At 35.3% G+C, this 21,911-nt stretch overlaps 2 protein-coding genes and 1 pseudogene across 4 annotated transcripts; all 3 read right to left on the reverse strand.

Moving 5' to 3' along the window:
* Positions 1 to 361: 361 nt before the first annotated feature.
* Positions 362 to 9,872, reverse strand: LOC120342440 (sodium-coupled monocarboxylate transporter 1-like). Of its 2 annotated transcripts, XM_078110956.1 has the most exons (14): positions 9,673 to 9,872; positions 8,845 to 9,032; positions 8,430 to 8,495; positions 8,028 to 8,147; positions 7,337 to 7,491; positions 6,524 to 6,664; positions 6,195 to 6,324; positions 5,873 to 5,961; positions 5,538 to 5,715; positions 5,072 to 5,158; positions 4,397 to 4,701; positions 3,474 to 3,574; positions 2,963 to 3,063; positions 362 to 2,527 (listed from the first exon to the last, which is right to left on the reverse strand). In XM_078110956.1, the coding sequence occupies exons 1-14, from the start codon at positions 9,860 to 9,862 to the stop codon at positions 2,318 to 2,320; spliced, it is 2,061 nt and encodes a 686-aa protein (XP_077967082.1). In that variant the 5' UTR covers positions 9,863 to 9,872; the 3' UTR covers positions 362 to 2,317. The 2 variants fall into 2 exon arrangements, 1 of the variants encoding a protein (XP_077967082.1); XR_013474841.1 differs by lacking the exon at positions 3,474 to 3,574 and having other exon boundaries at positions 2,388 to 2,527.
* Positions 9,873 to 9,975: 103 nt separating this feature from the next.
* On the reverse strand, positions 9,976 to 12,633 carry LOC120342441 (oxysterol-binding protein 1 pseudogene; annotated as a pseudogene).
* An 829-nt stretch (positions 12,634 to 13,462) lies between these two features.
* Positions 13,463 to 20,572, reverse strand: LOC120342932 (uncharacterized). Of its 2 annotated transcripts, XM_039411984.2 has the most exons (6): positions 20,360 to 20,572; positions 17,053 to 17,172; positions 16,246 to 16,434; positions 16,082 to 16,159; positions 15,897 to 16,007; positions 13,463 to 14,230 (listed from the first exon to the last, which is right to left on the reverse strand). In XM_039411984.2, exons 2-6 carry the CDS (start codon positions 17,083 to 17,085, stop codon positions 14,141 to 14,143), a joined length of 501 nt encoding a protein of 166 aa, XP_039267918.2. In that variant the 5' UTR covers positions 17,086 to 17,172; positions 20,360 to 20,572; the 3' UTR covers positions 13,463 to 14,140. The 2 variants fall into 2 exon arrangements, with proteins under 2 accessions (XP_039267918.2, XP_039267919.2); XM_039411985.2 differs by lacking the exons at positions 16,082 to 16,159; positions 20,360 to 20,572 and having other exon boundaries at positions 17,053 to 17,243.
* Between the last annotated feature and the right edge of the window lie 1,339 nt (positions 20,573 to 21,911).

Consider the following 21,911-nt stretch of genomic DNA (forward strand, 5'->3'; position numbering starts at 1 on the left):
AGCTATTTGTCTGTATGTCTGTTTGTATGTCTGTGAGATGAACGCGATATCTCAAGAAGGCAAAGTTGAACCTGCTACAAATTTTGCATGTGCTTTCATTATATCTTGGACCAGAAGCCCATTGATTTTGAGTGAATTATGTCGTATAATTAGCGAGTTATTGATTAATTAGTGATGGGACACGCGGTGTCACTATAGAGTCATGAATTGAAACCGCAGTTTCGATCGATAAGTCATCGGTCTCCGACCGATATTCTCGTTTAGTTGTTTAGTCGAGATAAAATAAATCGTCCAAGTATCTGAGCCTCTTAATAGTCTAATTAGGAATTTAAGACCAATATAAGTAATCCATTTATTCAGTTAGTAGCACAATTTCTTATAAGGAGTTCACACTTTATATTTCATGTAAAATGTGGCATTTATTTTTATATTTTTCTAAATACATTATTTTTACAACTCCATTAACTTTATAAAATAAATTATATTCAATTTCATACATGTATGTACAGGTTAATGCAGATTTTTTGAATCGGCCAACAAACAATGTACATGATTTACAAATGTGCAAGAACTTTTGAACAACTAAATACGAAATGTCGTATTTTTGATATAATATAAAAAACACATTTTTTCTGAAAATAAATATTCACATTTTTTTATTGTAGTAGTGCAAATAACGAATTTGGCAAAAAAAAATCTATATCACTAATAAAAATAAAGATATTTGTCCTAATAAAAAAACGATTCATTTTGGCCATTCTTTCCTTGTCGGTCTCATTAATTCTACTCGAAATTTGGAATCCCGCCATTTATTTCGTCACAAAACATGTTTACCAGCTGAACTGAATTTCCACTATTGTGTAGAATTACAAGAGCGCAACCAATCCAAATTTTTGGCTGGTTTGTTTGGAGAAAAGATTGATAGTAAGCCAAAAAACTGGGTTATCAGTGAATCGCCCACTAATAGGGCAAAGTTGTGTTGTAAAACTCGTACTAGTTACTTATCGATCTTAAGATCGGTAAGTATATTGATAGGTATTTGTCTGTATGTCTGTCTGTCTGTCTGTCTGTTAGATGCACGCGATATCTCACGAAGGCGTGGTTGAATCTGCTCCAAATTTTGCATGTGCATTCATCATATTTCGGACCAGAAGCCTATTGATTTTGGATGAATTATGTCGTATAATTAGCGAGTTATTAATTAATTAGTGAGGAAGATATCTGGATTTTCACAAATCGAGAGATTTTCGAGACGCGCTGAATGTGTGTGTGCGTATCAGATGCGCAAGTTTTCACGCTAGTGAGTCAGAGCGAAGGATACACACCGCTAGATCGTATCTCGTGATTAATCTTTGAGCCTTGTCCATATCTCTCTTGTAACTTTGACGTCGTCGCTATGCGCAAGTTTCCTTCGAGAAATTTTCCACGCTATTGAGTCAGAGCGAAGGATACACGCCGCGAGATCGTATCTCGTTACTTATAATTACTCCTTAAAGTTTAAGCAATGTCCATATCCCTAAATCAGGTTCGGGGTTGCAGAATTCCTCACCAAAATATCGCTAGGCTGTGTTTGAATAGCCGTCGCAACCTGGGTTAGCGCTGTTGTATTTGACACAAACTATAGGATTGGTAAATACAGAAATAGGCTATTGGCTGGAAACTAATCGAAACAATCCAGTTCGGATTTGCAGAATTCTTCATAAAAGTATTTCCCCGAGTAGTATTTCGACGACATGGAGAGTTGGCTATTGTTTCCTACATTTCTGATATTGGCTGAAAACTAATCAAAACAATCCAGTTCGGGTTTGCAGAATTTTTCGAATCGAAACCGCAGTTTCTGTTTTGGGGATCCCCTAACTTTCGATCGATAAGTCTTCGGTCTCTGACCGATATTCTCGTTTGACAGGTTGTTACCTTAAACGGTAAGTATTTTGATAGGTATTTGTCTGTCTGTATGTCTGTTAGATGCACGCGATATCTCACGAAAGCGAGAGTGAATCTGCTCCAGATTTTGCATGTGCATTAATCTTATCTCGGACCAGAAGCCTATTGATTTTGGTCAAATTATGTCGTATAATTAGCGAGTTATAAATTAATTAGTGATAGGACACAAGGTGTCACTATGGAGTAAGAGCGCTGTTTTGGGGATCCCCTAACTTTCGATCGATAAGTCTTCGGTCTCTGACCGATATTCTCGTTTGTGTTTCGTTGCAAATAGCCTACGTGTAGTCTTGCGTTAACAGTTAGCCATTTCACGAGTCCCAATATTTTTTCTGTGTAGACGTGGCCTGGTAATACTTTCATCGCCTATACATCGTTAGAAAGTCGATTCCTTATTTAAATCCTCGTCTGGTACATTATCATAATCGTCTGAATTTCTCCGCATTGAGTAAATTTGTTCATGGGTGTTTGGATAGTACACAGGTCCATCAACGAGAGCAGTAGTCCCAATAAGATCTGATACTCCGATGCTTGCCCCTCTTGGTTTATCCGGCATCCAACTAGTTGACCGTTCAACCCCTTCGACCTAAATGAAGATATTTTTAGCAATGGGTAATGTTTCTAAATTCGGATCGTCAAAAAAGAGTTATCGCTGTTATTTTTCCTGTAAATTTTTCGATATATCTTGTATGTATTTTACGGCGAGCACCGCCAATGTAGCGAATATACATACCAACCAAAATAACGCAGGAAAGATATTTCGTATATTTTATGATAAACAACGTTGAATATTACGTGCAAGAATGATTGAAACTTTCACAAATCTTCCGAATTTAACATGCTTACTTCTATTCGATCAATATTTTTCATTCCCCGTTTCTTATCCGTTTTTGGACAATTATGCAGTTAACTTTCAAACATTTTGTTCAAAGATAATTTCTTAAACATCCAAATGTAATTTTATCGTGATTTTTTTGTAAATGATGAAAATCGAAGTACTTATTCTAACGACAATAGCTACCTTGGCATATCGTCCTTTCTTTGAATTGTCGTTGGTTTTCTTTCCAGATCTCAAGCATGGAACTAATAAATCATCATGCACTCCCTTCTTTCCTGTGCAACCTAAAATGAAATAGTTTTTGAAGAAGTAATATCAATACACCACGAACATTAAGTTTTACCGAAAGGTAAAGGCATCAAAAACAAGAACGAATAATTTGATCAGCACCAAAAATACCTCTCGTCGAGAAGTATAAAATACGACGATATTGTTTATCGTTTTTAAATGTTATTCTCAAGTGTAGACTATAGATATAAATATACTATATCAAATTCAAGTATACCGGCGCTTTAATTTAAATATAAAAGTTCTTGTATATAGGTCCAATGAACTTTTATTGCAGTGCATTGAAAATGTTAACGATTATCGTCCTTTTTCTACCATACCAAACATCACAATCAAATGTATCTTGGTACTGTGGTTGATTGCTGCTAACTTGTTTCTACAACGTCACAATGCCAAAAACCTATACCTGTTAATGCACTGACGAGCATTGTTACGAAAATGGTTGATAAAAATCCAACAGTTGCAAAATGAAGATACGACAGAGCGTAAAATTCTGCGATAGGAGGTCTGCATACAAAAAGAATATACAAATGTAGAATTTCGCTTCAAACAATCACCAAACAAAGGTTTAAAATACCAGCATGGTTTTGTTGCACCTATTCTCGATATTTGTTGGAAACTAGTTCTACCATTGTCTGTTCTTTCAAGAGCGCTAACCATTTAAGTCTCGAGCATGTATTTTGCGTTCGACGATCATTATATATTGGCAGGCTTGTCCATGGGACATATTTTTCTGTCCCATTCCCATCCCATAGCAATTGTGCCCGTCCCATCCCATGGGATTCCCATCGGAATAAAACTCAATAAACATTGTTAAATTTAGATTTAGCGTCTAATAAATAGGACTGCATGTAAGAAGAGACATGCAAAACAACAAAATTTACGGACTTTGTTAACTTTATATTCATAACTATTATACATGTGTCTATCAGTCCCTTCACGAAGTATATTGTTAATACTGAATATATTTTGCTTTTTATAACTAACAAGAGAGCTATGCTCAAATATATGGACATGAAATCCATAACGAAATGTTTTACCATCATTTCCCGAAAATCAGATGGTTTTCGTGTCCCATGGGAAATATAAATGTGTGCTGTCCCATCTCATCTCATGGGAATCCCATTCCCATGGACAAGCCTGTATATCGGGCAATGTGGAAGGCTTGTCTGTTAGCAAACTATGTAATATAATAAGTAAATATATTACCCTGCCATAGACAACAGACAGAGAGACATACCAAAAATGGCAGACAAATTTCATTGACAAGTGAAGCATTTGTTTCGCTATTTGGCCGAAATGTATATCAATAAATATACTAAATATAACCTTTCGCTATCATTCTGGTCAACGTCGTTTGTAATAGTTTGCAAGGTTCCATCTACTGTTTGATATTCGAATGAAGCATTCGAGTGTTCAACGCTGTAATAACTTGGCGTAGAAATTTCAATTGGTGAATAAGATTGATTTGTAATCATTAAAACATTTGTCACATTTGATGTATCGTATCCATCACATCCATCCGTTGATCTAGGAAGAGGTCTCGTATATATAGATGGAGATGGGTAGATTGTGCTTCCAACAAAGAGCCAGGTTGTTGATGCAAGTCCGGCCAGCAATCCTGATAATGCTCCCTAATATGATAAAAAACATATGTGTAAGTTTGCATCTTTGAGTCTATGTTATATAGATTTGCAACAGTTGAATTTGAAAACGAAAACTTTCATTCATCTAAACTAATATTGTCGAGACGATTAGATGTAGAAAATAATTTCTTTGCGATGTTCAGACCAACATTCCTAAAAAGTTTATTTCTTCTCGTTCAATTGTTTTGGGGGTAATAGGGGCTGTCATTTAGTCCCTGAAAAATAGTCTTCCCGAGACAACTTTGATATAAATATAATGAGATAAAAACATTGGTGATGATTTTTGCCTCAAATTATTCTTAGTGATAGGTTCCCGCAAAGAATATGGAATCAATGCAAAAAAAAAATGATTGTTTACATGACTGTTAACCCAGGATGCCAACATTCCAATTGTAAAAATTCCAGTGATTGGACCTCCGATTATTCCGTGGATGCTGTAAGACATCTGTAAAAATAAATACCAATCTGAATTTGGCAATAGACGGTTTGGTAAGAGGCTCTCCAGATGTGCTTTATTCAGCAGAACGCATTGAATGGACAAAATTAAGAATAATGAGTGTGACTACGCACTACTGAAGTTTTGCCTATGTATTTAATTCGACTAGTTCTTCTGCTAACGCTTTTGGAGCTTCATTACAATTGATCCATTAGGGTATTTATAGCGTATTGGCGTTTCACATTCAAAAACGTTTAAATGTTAAAATTGGCATCTTGTTGTATACGCGATGTTCCAGAGTCAGACTATTCATTGATCGTTTTGTCAAATTGACCTTTGAACCAGGCATCGGAGGATTCAAACATCCGAGTCTGCTGTTTGTATTTACCCGAATCAATCCTCCAATTTCCGATGCCAAATACGCAACCATTATATATATACATCCATATAAAAGAACAAGAACTCTGGAAGTTCTAGTGTATGATAAGTCTCTCCAGTCAGTCAGTGGGCGAATAAAATCTTCCAATGTTACACATGCCATTGCGTTTATTCCAGATGAAATTGTACTGAAAATACAAAAAATAAAATTAGGAAGAATAACAAGTTCTGGGCATATACGTACACGTTTCATCCAACTTTATTTGTTATTTTTTTTATTTTTTTATTTTTTTTATTTATATTGTTATTTTATCCTAATGAAAAATGAAAAATTCTATGCTGTACCTTAACGAGCTACTGAACACTGCTGCAACGAACAGTCCTGGTATTCCCGGCAAATGTCCGACAATGTCCATGATAATATAGGGAAATAACTGGAAAAATTTATAAAATTTAAATTTTAGTAGAAGGAGGAGCTAATTTTTCAATTTCTTGCACGAATATTGTAAATCCTAATACTTGAATGATAGTCATTTAGTTTCATCAGATAAAATTGCTCTCAACCTGATATATCTGAAATTCTAGTGGGAATATCTTCAACAATTATTTCAAATTTGAGTATGGTTTTTCTCTTATCGTAAATGGATGAAAGGAAGTTTTTGTTTACCTGGTCAGCTTTATCAACATCTCCATTGTTGATAGGATCGCAATCTTCATAAGTTGCATAAATCGTCAGTCCAGTCATTGCAGCTAATATCATGATGATGATCAAACCGATGCCAGAAATGATGATCGCACTGAATTTAAAAACGAACACTTTGTTACAGCTATCGATTATAATTACTGGAATGTAAGGAAACTACAAATCAAAATTTTTCATTCATTCTTCACAAAAAGTTTGAAAAGCTCTGTTATGATTACTTGCTGCCTATATATTTCCTGTCATATAGTAAATGGAATAATCAGTGTAAAAATGTAATAAAACAAAGACCATACATGTTGGCATCTCTCCTCGTCCGACAGCAGATATATCTTTGAACTTGTGACTGATTAACACCAAATATAGAAGTCCATAATATAGATCCTCCTATGAGGATGCTCCAAAATGTATGGCGGATGCGTGGGTCGATTTCAAAACTGTGAAAAAATAGATTCATCAGTGTTAATATTTTGCGTTCTGGTTACTGACTCTTGAGATAACTCTATCGGTAATAGTTTCGATATACTATTCATTACACTGGAAGATTTAAAGTTGTTTGTTGTCAGTTATTTGCTTGTGAACTAGTGTCACTCTACGATACTCAGCATACTTTTTAGAGTCTTGGTAGCAAATCACGAACCAAAATACTTCGTGAATTATTTTCGCAATGAGAGCTTACTCTAAATCAGTTTGTGCCGTTACCTTAACCCTATATATCAATTTTATATGGTGTTTTTTAATGATTTCTCAACGAACAACGCTCTCTAAATAAGGGCACTGATGCGCAAATACTATTGTTTTATTTTATCTTTGCCCAATCAACATATACCACACCCTGGGTGGGGTGGTGAGCAAGGGTGTAGCCCAAAATTTTGAACTGCGATGCCGAAATAGTTGGGTTCAACGCTCTCACGACCATCGCGCCCAATATTTGATCCCCATGCTAGTCATTTCATCGCGAGTGTAAAGAAACTTCGTAGACAATGTCGAATGGAAAGATTCAGGTACCTAGTACTATGGTACCTAGTACTACATGACTGCTAGTCTATATTCTCGTTCATATTGATGGTGTAAAACTACTTATAATTAGTCATAAATTGAAACATTACTGTATCAAATCAATTCTTCCGCCATCTTGTGCTGCTTCCCAAATGTTCGAAAATCCACCTGAGTTGATCGAACCTTGTATGATGACAATTACAAATCCAGACAACATTAGAATAGACTGAAGAACATCAGTCCATATAACGGCCTTGAGTCCACCCTGGATACATATACTGAATTCGAATAATTGTGTGAAACCGAGTTGGAAAGGCAAAAAATGCACGAGCATTTTCAAATTGGGGTCATAAAAATAAAATTTTGTTTTTATACAAATTCTTGTAACTAAAAACCAGGCGAGCCACGTCCCGAAGAGCTGCTATTGCGATATTCTTATGAAATCAATCTGACTTAAAATGGATAATAGACTCAGAAGTGGAAATTACTTCTAATTGTCAAGCTATACAATCGTTTTCGACATTGATTTATTCCTGTACACATTTCTCCGATTGTATTGTTAATATACGCAATATTCATATTAAAAATAATCCACTTGCAAACTTCTGATCCAAAATATATTTTAATTAACATACGAAATGTATTCATTTCCGAATACAAGTTGATAATCGTTTTGTTATGTGTGGGCATAGACGGGTAAAACGAGGGTTAAGACTGTTTGTAGTGTGATAACAAAATTTGAAAATAAAACTTGAACAATCAGATTAACGTTTTGATCATTCGATGGTAAAAAACACTAACCAGCGTTGTATAAAACATGCAAACACCTCCAGTACATATTATGGATCCCCACATATTGAGTCCTGTAACTTTACTCAAAGCAAGTGCGGGTCCGTATGTAACAATTCCACCGTATAGTGTCTTAAAAATATAGCAAATATTAGTATAAGCAAGATAACAATGGCAATGAATAACTGATAGCTTCAGAATAAAAGCTATTAGTTTCTGGAAACCTTCAGATCCAGGTCATGGACTCGTATGCAAGTTTTCATAGTCCTAATATATTCAGAAAATGTACACCTACTAGTGATAAAATTCTATTAAATTGCTTCACTAGAAAACTTTGTAAAACTATGTGGCTTATTTGGCCGAAATTAGCGTCAAACTTACTATTATGTAATATCTCTAATATTCTCGACTTACCGACAAAATGAGATATAAACACGTGACAGCGAGTCTCGTAAATTTATTGTATCTCAGTTCCAAGTACTAAAAATAAATTTGAATCAATCATGAAAATATACCCATAAAAGCTGTTAAAATTGTTAATAAATTGCTGAGACTAAATGAAAAATTCATTAGCCTCAATCGAAAATAAACAACCAGTGTAAACAAATAAACAACCAAACAACAACAGAAAACACTAGATTTCGTGTGTCAGTTTTTTTTATGTGATTCAGAAAGAAACATACGACTTGAATGACAAATATTTATACCTTCAACATATTTAGTTTAAAATGATATTTCTAAATCAAGAATATTTGCATTTCAATACGCTGGAAATTTAAACTCCAATTATTAGAAAACATTGATGTGTACTTGTGTCTGTTCTACTCACCTCATAAGTACTAGCAATTCCTAGGTCATAAAATACAGGTATGTAAATTGCAATTAGTATGATTGGTAGCAGGAGATAGACCACTCCAAACCAAGTAAACATTGTTCCATAAACATAATATTCAGCTGGTAAACCAATAATAGTAACCGATGACATGAAACTTGCAATGAGACTGAGGGAAACTGGACCTGGTAATGAGAATTTAATTTCATTGTTTTGAGGGAATATTTCCCCTACAATATGTATATAGGATACAGTTGTACCTAGTAAACTCAATAGCATTACAGGCTATGGTGCTGTTGATAGATGAGTTATGATCCACTGATTTCATATTACCTTCGAATTAAATAAGGCATTTGTTTATCAAAGGCAAATAGATCATGCCCTCAATTTCAACTTACGAAGCACATTGGTAAATACAGGATTAACTTAATGAATGAAATTTTTAATGAATGCGGACACGTCAGTCGGAATTTTCTGGTAACTAGACTAATACCGCAATACAAAGCGTCAATTATTTGTAAGCAGTATTTACTAGCTTCTTCCATCGGAATGTTTTGTTTACTATTTACCTAGGAGTTCTAGCACCGTAATTAGCCATCAATCTTTAACAAAATAGACGACGTTGGCAGAAGGACCCGACAAATGTGCTGACTTTGAATCGGCCAAAACATAAACCTTACATGCAAATATTAGCTTGATAAATCATTGAATTGGAATATTGAACCAAGTCTGGTTTGGTGATAATTATCTTTATGTTTAAAACGGTTCTAGTTAGGCCCATTCAAAATCTACGATACAAATTGTACTTATTACATCATACAATACCGTAAGACATTTCTCGACTTGCCATCAGATAATCGCCTGTTGAAGTCGTACCCTTTCTTCGAGAACGAATTGCAAAAAATACACCGATGGAAGCAGAAATAAACAACATGGTTGCGAACACCACATAGTCCACAGTGTGAAAATATTTCGACTCATCTCTCGCCAAACCAGGCTTGACAGTATTTTCCATATTTGTGAATATTTTAACGCTACATTAAAATTCTATATTCAAATCACATGAAAGAACATAACATATATTTAAAAATTAGTTTTGACATTATATGATTAAATAATGCCCATGAATTTACAATTGCACGAATTTAAATTGCATATATTTCACTAGAAATAATTATCAGCAAACAAACGAAATAGTTGAAATACATGGACGTACTTTGACTCTCATAGACTTCTTAGAATAAAATAATTTGATATTGATAATATTGTTCGATAAATTCTATTTAACTTACAAATTACACGATGTTGAATACTTCAATTTTACTACTAATTTTTTTTCACTTTGATAACTAGACTTTTTGTTCAAATTTCCAAAAACGAAATATGGCAAATAATAATTTTCGGGCTTCCATAAATATGAAAAAACAGTAAATTCATTGAAAATTAAACATCACAGCGCTATTAATTTAAAGAAACCCACGATGTTCATCAACATCTGAATACAGCACACATTAATGACAACATTCATTTTAGTACATATAAAAGTATGGTAAATTTACAAATTTCCTAATCAAACGTACAAAAACGAAAATCATTTTTTCGCTCTTGCTGATTTTATTATATCAGGCCAGTTGGATTTTTGATTAGCCGAAAGATTTTGTCCAGTCAAATCAAAAATATCAACGCAACGTGACCAGTCTTGCTTTTCTTTAGCTTCCCAATATTCATGCTGATATGTCCAACTATTCTCTCCAGTCAAAGGGCAAATTTCCTTTTTGAACCAACGCGGCTCGTGGGGTTCATCAGGAAGGCCCTCTGCTTTTCTTTTTGCATCCTCTTGTTCTTTCAATTTCCTTCTATATCTTTGTCTCTCCTCTAATTCCATTTTAAGACTGTTTGCCTCATCCCATTCTCCCTCTTCCATTTTTCGTTGATCTGGTCGTCTTCTAGAATCTGTTGGTGCTGTTCCATCTTCCCACTCATTTAGAATCATTGTGAATCTTGTAAAATTATACATCTTATCGGCACCAGTCGGTTTAGGATTCACTTTCCATAATACAACTTCCTCCTCTTTTCCGCGATTCCATAAATCAATTTTGCGATATGACATTGATTTGTCCCACGTTCCTGAAACGATAAATCGTTCAATACCATCTTTATCTATTACGGTGCCAGATACTTTTCGAAAATTTTTCGTTGACAAATAGCTATAAGGATAAAACGTCAAACTCGATTTTTCTCCAGTTGTGTGATTTGTAAATACGGAGACTCCCGACTGATCAATCCATAAGTTTCCGATAATGATATTATTCACGTTTAAACACACTTTATTCCAGGTGTAATGATGCCCAGTTTTGTGAAAAACGAGATGACATGTTCCGATAGGTTTGACAGCCGCGTAATATCCACGAAAAATCATATGCGGCGTGACTTCTTGCCAGTACGACCATCCTCCATGCTCTTTTTTTCTTGTTGATTCTACATGGTAAGCCGCCACTGGTGGATGATGGCTGACCTGTTCTGCAATGGTTCGGAATCCCTTTTCTTCACAATCTAGCTCAAATGTTTCTCCCAGCATTGGATTGAAAGGTTTTCCCATTCTATCTGCTGTTGTAGAATATGCAGCTGTGGCGAATATCATGACATGGGCCATTTGTTCGGCTGAGTCTGTACAGGTAGCAGCCGAGTCCAGTAATTCGCTGGATTCAAGTTCTTCAGCAAGTCGTTGTAACATAGAGAGTGGATCATTAAAATTCACTGGAACGGCAAATTTGGATATATCTCGACCGATTAGATGTTTGAGAATAGACCACAATTCTAATTTGTATTCTGGTTTTAGCGGAATACTGGCTCTATATTTTGATTTTTTAGTTTCGTCTAAAAGAGGGTCAGGAAATATCCTAAATCCGTTGTCAGATGTAACCAGGGTTGAAGTTTGATCATTCTGTTCATTTTGTTTAACCCCGACATCTAACATCGCATCACTCGCATCTAAAAACTCACTTTCATCGTCAGAAGCATCTTCAAAGGCATTTAGTAGCTGTGGTTTTGCATAAAATTCCGATATTTTCTGGCATTCTCCAATTTGATTTTTTGCGAGTTGTAAAAATTCAGAACACGTGGTAACCATTGCTTCCGAAGTAATTCGAAACAAAATTGCTGACTCCTTTGCTTCTTTTATTTTTGCATTTTTATCATTTTTGAGTGAGTCGGCTTGGAGTTTGGTAATTTCCTGTTCGATTTCACTAAAAGAAAAAAGAATATCTGATCCACGTTTTGTTATTAAGCTGGTATGCGCTTCTAGATCAGAGAATTTTTGCTTCATGCGCAACAACAGACTAGGATCGGTTAGAGAATTAGCAGATGACATTTCAAGCCTGGCAAGATTTTCTGCACCCTTTTCATCCATCGATGTTGCTTTGGACAATTCGAGTGCCTTCATCCATCTTTCACATTCAATTGCTGAATCAGCTCTCAGATGGTAAAACGATGTGCTGCCTTTTTGAATAGTGAAGTGACTAGAGTCATCAGCAACTACTGAAGTTGATTTTAACGAAACTTGCCCTCTGCATATTTCTTTCACGTCATCTTGAGATAAAAAGTAAGACAACACACCATTTGATAAAACAAACCACCTTTTTTGATATCCCGAAACATAATTTGTCCATTTCCACAACCACCCTTCGTGCTTTGCAAGGCTGACTCCTGAGTCTGACATGTCAGCAGCCTGACATACGCGACAAATGACAGTTTCCAGGACAAACGTCAGTTTCGTATAGTGTTACGATTGCGCAACAGGATTAGCCTACTACCGAGTTCTCATAACTCCAAGTAAACACAGGCATTTATCTAGTTTGATTAAATGTTTACTCACGGTGTGCACCAACGAGTATGCGTATTTCAAGATATCACTAACTAACGTTAGCTATGTTGCGCTAGCAAACTAGGTAGGCTGCGACCCGACATATTACAATCTAACCAGAAAGGTTTTGTACATGTGATATCAGGTTTGCTTGCAAATACCTCAATTCTTTTGTAATACGTTGCAGTAAACTTTCCAGCAGTTTTATGTTGTTTTATAGATTGACTCAAGTATAATTATAAGAACTATATCAAAATCCCGTTAAAGAAAATTTTCTATATATGACTCGAACCCTACGGCCATGCTAGTGCAAACATATTATCGCACTTGATATAACTTACCTCAAACTAATATGATAAAAATAAATCATTAACCAATGTTGTTCGCCGTTTTGTATCCCAGAGTCCGAGTTTATACAGACCCAGTTGTTTACTTTCACGAACTAATACAACAAAATAGGTGACTGCTTATATAGATTTCAATCATAAATTCCAATAAAATAAAGAAAGTAATTTTGCATTACAGTGGTGGGCTAGTGGCGCATAATCTCCCGTGACGCTTCAATTTGAAAAACGCATTAGGCGACGGCAGAAAAGGCAGAAAGGGTAGAAAATTTGTGGAATTGTGCGATAGACATACATCAGTAACAAAATTTAAATTCAACACACTAAAGAGCGATTGCACATATAAGCATCCTCATCTCAGTCTTCAATTTAATGATGTCATTTATTAAGCTGATTAAGTTTATTTGACTTAGTTTTCTAGCTCATTCCGGCAACGTTCGTTGCGAGTGAGACAATGTGCTATCCATTCAGATACACACAAGAGACATTTGTAATACAAGAAAGTGTAATGAATGATTATTTGAAGTAACGTTTTATTGCCATCTAGATTTCTAAATAATTGTGGGCTTTTTGGCACATAATCTTTCAACCACACTCCTGTAAAAACGTACGAGTAAAATTTAGTTTGCTTTTGTAGTATTGTTTTGAGTCATTTAGGTGTCTCAAAAATGTCATGCACCACCATGCTTTCTATCTATCCTAACTTAGGACAATGAAACAAATGTGGGCCAATTTCAAACTGGGTTGTAAAAAGATTCTATTCTTGTGATTGACTATAAATAATTGGTATAAAATTAAGTACTTGCAACGTTGACATAAGATTTATTTGCTATGGTTGATTCGTCAGTTGCTCAAATCAAAAGAAAAAACTGCTGCTCTGAGGAAGAAAATAGAGACGGAAACGATATATAAATATATATATACTGTAAATATAATCTTTCTTGTTGCAACAGAACGACAATTAATTTCAAGCTGATCGTAATGATAAAACAAATTTTGATTCCTTAACATTTTATCTGAAAGTGTTCGCATTGTTATTCACTGTGATCATTCAGCCTTTGTAAGTTAATGCTTTTGTATTGCTATTTCAAATACTGAAGAACAGTAACGGGTTCATCGGTGACTTGTGAAGCTTTTCTGGGCGAGAAAATGTCATTGTTTTCAGTGTTCTGTGTTCCTGTAATAAATGTATATAGTTCGAAACTGTGAACATACGGTACACTGTTACTATATTGACATATGTGCAAAAACGGTTGTAACATGCATCAAAAATGTACGGCGCTCCAGAGGTATGTGTACCAACATGGAGGCAACAAATTTTGTTCACCTATTTTACGTCAAGTTGTGTAAAGGGACTAAAACCTATGGGCAGGGGGATATTCACTTGGCTAACACAGACAGTCCCCGAACTCGTAATAGAACTAAAGTAAGGGAAATCGGAATAAAATAATGGCCTAGCGCTAAGCTTACCATACGTCCCGCTTTAGGCGGGACAGTCCCGCTTTTTAGCCTCTTGTCCCGCCGTCCCGACAAGTCAGCTGAATGTCCCGCTTTTGCGTTCAGCCAACCAGCATAATACATGAACATGTTTTCGTTACTATTGTTGCTGTGTAGCACAACGCTAGCCTACTTACTGAAGGTGTATGAGTTATTTTGTTTGTTTCGTTCTTTCCCGCTAAAATTGTTAGCGAACGTATCACATGTAAAATCAATTCTCGTTCATGTGAATGTAACATTGAGCAACGTCTTTTTGAAAGTGTTATCTACATGAAAAGCATGCTTGGGCGAACAGGGAAAATGCTTGAAAACGGACTATTTCATTATTCTTTATTCCTTTTGCTGTACAAAAAAAAATCTAGATTCGGATCATTTGTATCGTTAGCGTCTATTTCTTTCTATTTTTCGAACTGAACCCGATATTTCGACAGAGAATATGCGCATGAACTCTCGATGACAATATGGTCAATGAAGACAACCCGGATGACTTTAAAATTTAAATGTAGGCCTATGTAGTAAAATCAGAAACTGTAAAGTTTCAGGATCACAGCTAAGGGGTCGTGTCTTTGTACGCGTCCCGCTTTGAAGTCAAAAAAATATGGTAACCCTACCTAGCCCTAACCTGGTACACGTACTACGGGAGTACAAAATTTTCAACTTGTTAAATCAACTATAGTTCGAAAAATGTCCAATACAAGATTACAAAAACATGTACTTTACACAATCGAGTACATAGTCTAACTTATTTTTGTCAGTGGTGTGTTTTCGAACAAGTGAGGCCCTAGTTCACATTCCTGTTTAATTCATTCCTCCATTGGCATATTTTAAACCTTCTTCCCTTTCCTACTACGCATAAAGCTCTGTTTCCATTTGTTATTTAATCTTCAATGGAAAATTTGATTGTGACACGTACATCGCGTGCTCTGGTTTTGTCTCGTCTGCATTAAAGTGATTCTTAATAAAAATACTACACGCGAATGCAAAATAAAATTTCCCCTCAAAGTTGGAAAACTCTGGTCTACAGGACAATCAATCATCTGCGAAAACCAAAGTAAAGTTATATTTCCCGCCACAAATAAATGACATTTTATATTCTGAATATAAACGCTCAATATTGTATCTATTATAAATAGCACAGCATAAAATGCCATCGGAAGCCCCAAGCACCATCTTCCCAAACTAGTTGACAACATTTTTTGCGAAAGGGCTAATACAAAGTAGTGTGGCGTATTTTTAAGTTGTAATTGGATAAACGTTCATCATTACTTATATTGTATAAATATAAACGTATACATGAGCACCTATAAGTGAATTTGATTTTTTGGAGACACTAAAAACTAAATTACCGTTGATTTGAGTCTTCCTTGCGTACAAAACTGCAATGCATCTCCTATGTTTACTAATGCTGTTCCCGGTATAGGAGTGGCATCCACGTATTCTCCATTGCTGGCTTTCACCTTAATATTTTGTTGTAACCGTTTAAAATGGCTATCAACTATGTCATATTTTAAAGATACTAATTGAAACCAACCTGCAGTCCGCCCACCTTATCTTGAAACAAAATAGTAAAAGATGTGGCATCCACGTATTCTCCATTGCTGGCTTTCACCTTAATATTTTGTTGTAACCGTTTAAAATATGTAGAAAAATGGCTATCAACTATGTCATATTTTAAAGATACTAATTGAAACCAACCTGCAGTCCGCCCACCTTATCTTGAAACAAAATAGTAAAAGATCCAAAATCAGTATGTTCACCAGGACGAACATGACCTGGTTTAAACGAACACTTATCGGGTGTGTGCGAATAGTAATGTGTTCTGAGCGTCGTTAAATTCCTTGCATCGTTCATTCGAGAATGACATTTCATCAAGTATTCTTTATCCTGTGTTGATGAAAATGGGATAACAATGTAATTACCAATCAGAAAGATATCTTCCGTTCATACTAAACGTACGAACTGCATTTGAAATCTTTCATAGGTCTGACGTAGCACCTAACGTATACACAAGGTCCCGAAAATTTGAGAGAAGTTGGGATAATCGAAACTATCTTGAATTCAATTTACAGATTTTTGCGGATTGCAGAAACTGTTGAAAGTTTTCAACGAACAAGTAATACGCCATGTTGTCATATGAATTATATATAGCACACACTTATATGGATGGAAAGTAGTAGAATTTTTTTCAAATTTTTTTCGAGATAGCATACTACGGCGTCATCTGCATTCAGAGTGCAGAGCACTCGTCCTGGTACAAATGCAGATCCAGGGATATCAAAACCTTCTTTATAATCTGCGGGCCTCAAAGCCGAGTTTCTAAAATAAAAATATCCCACATGTAAATTGTCAAAGAACACAATTTTCTTACTTGTATACTAGGCAGAATCGCAAACCCACGCGGTAAAAAGATTCTAAAGAATTACGCGAATCATTGACTTATCAAAGATAAGCCTACCTAGAATTTATATACATTCAATATGGAAGTATGAAACATGCACTCACTTCTCTACTCCGATCCTGATGTAGCCAAAGCATTCTTGATTGATGTCGTACTTCTTCTTTTTTCCCATGGGTAGATAAAAAAACTGTTTCGGAGTTTTATTCACTTTCCCCAGATCATTCCTGTATGGAAAAATAATAAACAAAATTTGATCAGTGAATATCACTAAACTGAATTATACAAGTGAATGTTCTACGGCTGTGCTATTGGATTGCTTTGGTGGACTGAATATAAGACACTTATATTAATATTACACTTAATCGTTGAAGTATACAAATATAAATTCTGAATATTCGTAATGTTTCCTGCGTATTTGAACAGTTTTATATCATAAAGTTTTCTTATACTGAATCACGTTCCTGTCCTTTTACGTTGCTGTTGAATTTCTGAATAGGTAAAAGAAATCCTATAAGTGAAATTTCAACTTACTCTGATAAACCTGATATTAAAAGCAGCTTCAACAAAATGAGGGAAAAAATCAACTATGCTTTAAATACCAGCTTAAAAGCGTTTTGATAACACACACGTGATTTGGAATTGATTCGGAGCATTTCCATAGCCGACATTCTAGTTATTGTATGCAATAAAATTCATTTTTTGAACTGACTTACCAGGAACTTTTTACACATTCAAGCACCAAATGAATCACTCATTCTAAGTCACAACTTTTAGTAGCATACATGTCAACCCGATATTATGTTTGTTGTGCGCCAGCCAACCTGTGTTATTTGCTTGGCTGAGTGTGACTGTATGGACCCTAGAACAAACACATGCATGCAAAAAATTTAGGCAATGGTATGTATATCATTACCTGCCTGTAATGTATACGGAAGGGGTCGGCAACCTTCTGTCGCTCGCGGGCCAGAATTGAATGCGAGCGGCACATACTTTATAAGAAAGTTAAAAATCGAACGGGTGGCTGATGAATTACATATTTTACACAGACGCCACCGCCACCGCCACCGCGAGTTACGTTAGACACAATTAAGTTAATTACCATGGATTGAATATTATACGCCACAGAAGAGTCTCACTGAAAAAGTCGTTTTTTTAACGAGCGAATAATCACGGCGGCTGTTTTATGAGGGAAACGAAATATATATATAGACAAAATATCTGGTGAATGAAATGTATGATAAACGGGATTCATGTGGACAAAATATTCGGCGAATGAGATACATGTGGACAAAACTTCTGAACAAAATGTATGAAGAGAAAACACTTCGCGAATGAGCTGTTGTTTCATCAGGGAAACGAGATATAAATGGACAAAATAAATGGTTAGTCAGATGTATGATAAACGACATTCATGTGGGCAAAATATCAGGCGAATGAGATATATGTGGACAAAATCCCTTGGCGAAATGTATGGAGAGAAAACATTTCGCGAATGAGCTGTTGTTCCATCGGGGAAACGAGATGTATATGGACAAAATATCTGGTGAATGAGATATATGTGAAAAAAAAACCGAACGACATGTATGAAAAGAAAACACTTTACGAATGAGCTGTTGGTGGACAAAACATCTGTTAAATGGTATGTATGATAAATGGGATACATGTGGACAAAATACGTATTGTACATGTGGACAAAACATTTGATGAATAAGATGTAGGTGTAAAAGTCATGTGATTCCAAACCTTTTCCGTTAAACTTCTCCCTTACCAAATCATTCAACCTTTTTATTCTTCCCTTACTATGCATAAAAACTACTGTATTAATTCAATCCTTAGATCTTTGTCTATTGCCCTAGTTGAAAAACCGATTTTGTACGGTTCAAGTATTTTCTTAATTTAATGTGTGCATTGTATTATAGTAGGCAGAGCGAACTTTGGGAAATCCGTAATGCTACAGCAAATACAAAGCCGATTTCTTCTCAAAAGAACAAAAGTTGAATTTTTTCCCAGTTTGGAAAACGTGCTCCCAATAAATGAGATATTTGTAGACAAATTACGTAATAAATAATATTATCTTTAGCTATTCAATCAGTCAATGCTCAATTGAAGCAATTCGTTTATTTTTGTTAGAAAGACGCATTTGTAAAGCAGACTAATTCCATCAAAAACATGACTTTATGTTCTTTGTAGTGAATGCGCCAAATATATATGATCACAATGATTTAAAAAATTGTGACTGTAGTATTTTTGGACACGTTTAGTGGCCATAACGATCGTTTCAATATTATGTTGTTCTTGTTCTTGTTCTTTGACACGTTTTTAAAAAATCGCTTTTCTCTTCGAATACTGGACCAATTGCTTTGAAATTTTCAGTGGTTAAAGATTAATTTCTTCGCTAGAAAGCTATTACTTTTATTTATTTCAAAATTTTGCGTGAATTCTATGAAATTTGATATTTCGTCTAAAATTTTGCTGTATTATTTTTTATCCATGGGAACACGGATTTTAGTCAGTGTCATGACTGGCTGTACGTTTTGATTCTGCAAAATTCTTGCTACTGGAAATTCAGAACTTTTTTGAGGGTACCGGTAGCGTCAAAGGTACCTGTAAAGACTGATTCGCTCTGGTCTAACGTGTCCATATATTTGTGCGTAGCTCTCTTGTTTCAATTGGGCTAGTATCATTAAGTACGAATGACTTGAAGATGAAAAAAATAAAGGAACCTAACATTGAAATAAAAAGAAATTGGTATAAGATAGTAAAAGCAATTGATTCTTGCAATAAAATAACAAACATCTTGACAGAAAAAATATAAGGTATTGCAGTTACATATAAAATTTGAGAGAAAAATGCATGACAAGTGGGATACTTGGGACAAGTGGGACACGACATTTTTGAGACACCCATGGGTAAGTGGTAAAATTTAGATATCGTTGGCATTTATCATCAACCTAGGATCAACCCAAGAAATGAGGTGCAATATTGCTGTCAAGAAGCATATAAATCAGTAAGCGAACTCATCGCCTCTTTAACAGAGAATTTGGAATTAATTCGGCTCCTACACGACGAACAATTTATGCAATTCATCTTAAATTTATGGAAACTGGATCTGTACTTGATGCACAAAGATCAGGAATACTAAGGAGCGGGCGAGGAAAACATTCAGAGCTGAATTAATTCTAAATTCTTATTTGAAAGGCGCTAAGTTTGCCTTACTGATTTATATGCTTCTTGCCAAACAGCAGTTTTGCACCTCATTTCTTTGGGTAATCTCCTTGTCATTCTGTAGGTTGATGAAAAATGCAAACAATTCCAAAAGTTTACTATTTATCCATACTATGTTTTCTGAAGAAATGAACGCGCTATGACGAGTACCTGAACAGCAAATCAAAATTAAAAGTGTGTACTTACTTTTGAGACTCCCTGTATATATGCCCAAAAATATTCACAATAACACTCTATTTTAGTGACTGTACTGTCCTTGCTTTTCTCCATTCAGAGATTGGATATTTGGCTTGTAAATCGTAAATTTGGAATTATCAGCCATGAGACGACTGCGATGAATCACCTTTAAAAACGAAATAAAACGCAAATACCAGTATGCGAGTGAGCAATGATGACGTGAAAAAATAATGAAAATAAATGGTAATGACGAAACAATGAGATAAAACACAGCAATTATAACCGCGTATTTCACACAGGTTGTATGGGCCATGGAAGATCATTATAAGGGCTGTAGTGGTGGTTATCTTCTCTCCTCTTTTTCTGGCGTCACCTATAGTCATGTGATTCCCACTAACCAATGAAAAGGCGTCCTAATTTCGTGGTATACACGGCTCTCTTTGTTTCTTCATTACATCCAAACTTTTTCCCTGCCACGGCAAGCTGCTCCCATTCGGTCTTTTCAAATTTGACGCCGCCAGGTGAGCACTGATTTTGTTTTTGTGATTTTTTTAAGTTCAATGGTTTATGTTCACACTTTTGTCGCTAATCTGCTTGTATTACGTTACTGTTATTTTCTAAGATTCTACAGCTTACTGATGCAATTAAAACCTAGGGCTACTATTATTGATTCAAATATCTACAAAGTGGCATTGAGATTACCAATTTTGTATTAGTGAGATTTTTGCAGATAGGCCATAGCATGATACTAAATGATTCTTGGAATGCAAAAATTGAACCAAAGACGAAGTAGTAAACCAATGGAAGCGACTGAGAACAAGAAAATGTTCAATTGAAAACAAGTAAGAAACTTAAAAGTGTATTCAAATTCAAGCTTTGAATAGATTTCCAAAACTATACTAATTACCCTATTTTAGCTTTTCTTGAATTTTATTCAGTCTATATATATATTGCATCTTTGCTATGTTATATATTTCAGATCGTGTTAAGTTGACATCGGGAACTGCTGGAGCGGAACCGAACCTACGGTTAACTAAATATTCATACAATTAGGAATTTCAGTTAGGTCATAATATAGCAATATATCCGACATTGAAGAGAGTATTTGTGTGGAGTCCAAGACCCAGGGGAAGATGTGACTGCGCAAAGATGTTTGTATCATTTCATAAATAAGGTCTACACCAGAATTAAACTCAACAAAGATGCGGTTGCGCCGAGATGTTCCGGGAATAGTAGATGTGACATTACTTGCTTAAAGTCTGGAAATTTTATCAGTATTCTTGTCACGTCGACATTTGTTCCCGACCGTTTTTTTTTGGTTTTCGTGTCCTTTCTTTTATATTCTAGCGCGTTTTCTTATTTACAACCGAAATCAATTACAATCCTGCCCCGCAACCTCCGCTTGGATCTAATCTGTCAAACTTTTCATATCCGGAATAAAACTTGAGAATGTCATGATTTTGAAAATATTTTAAGCACAAGTTAATGAACTACAAATTAATATATCAAGATAAATACAACAAACCGTAAAAACGCACCAACATGGACATATTACAACGTG

The sequence above is a fragment of the Styela clava genome, chromosome 3 (assembly GCF_964204865.1).
Source record: "Styela clava chromosome 3, kaStyClav1.hap1.2, whole genome shotgun sequence".
Lineage (NCBI taxonomy): Eukaryota > Metazoa > Chordata > Ascidiacea > Stolidobranchia > Styelidae > Styela > Styela clava.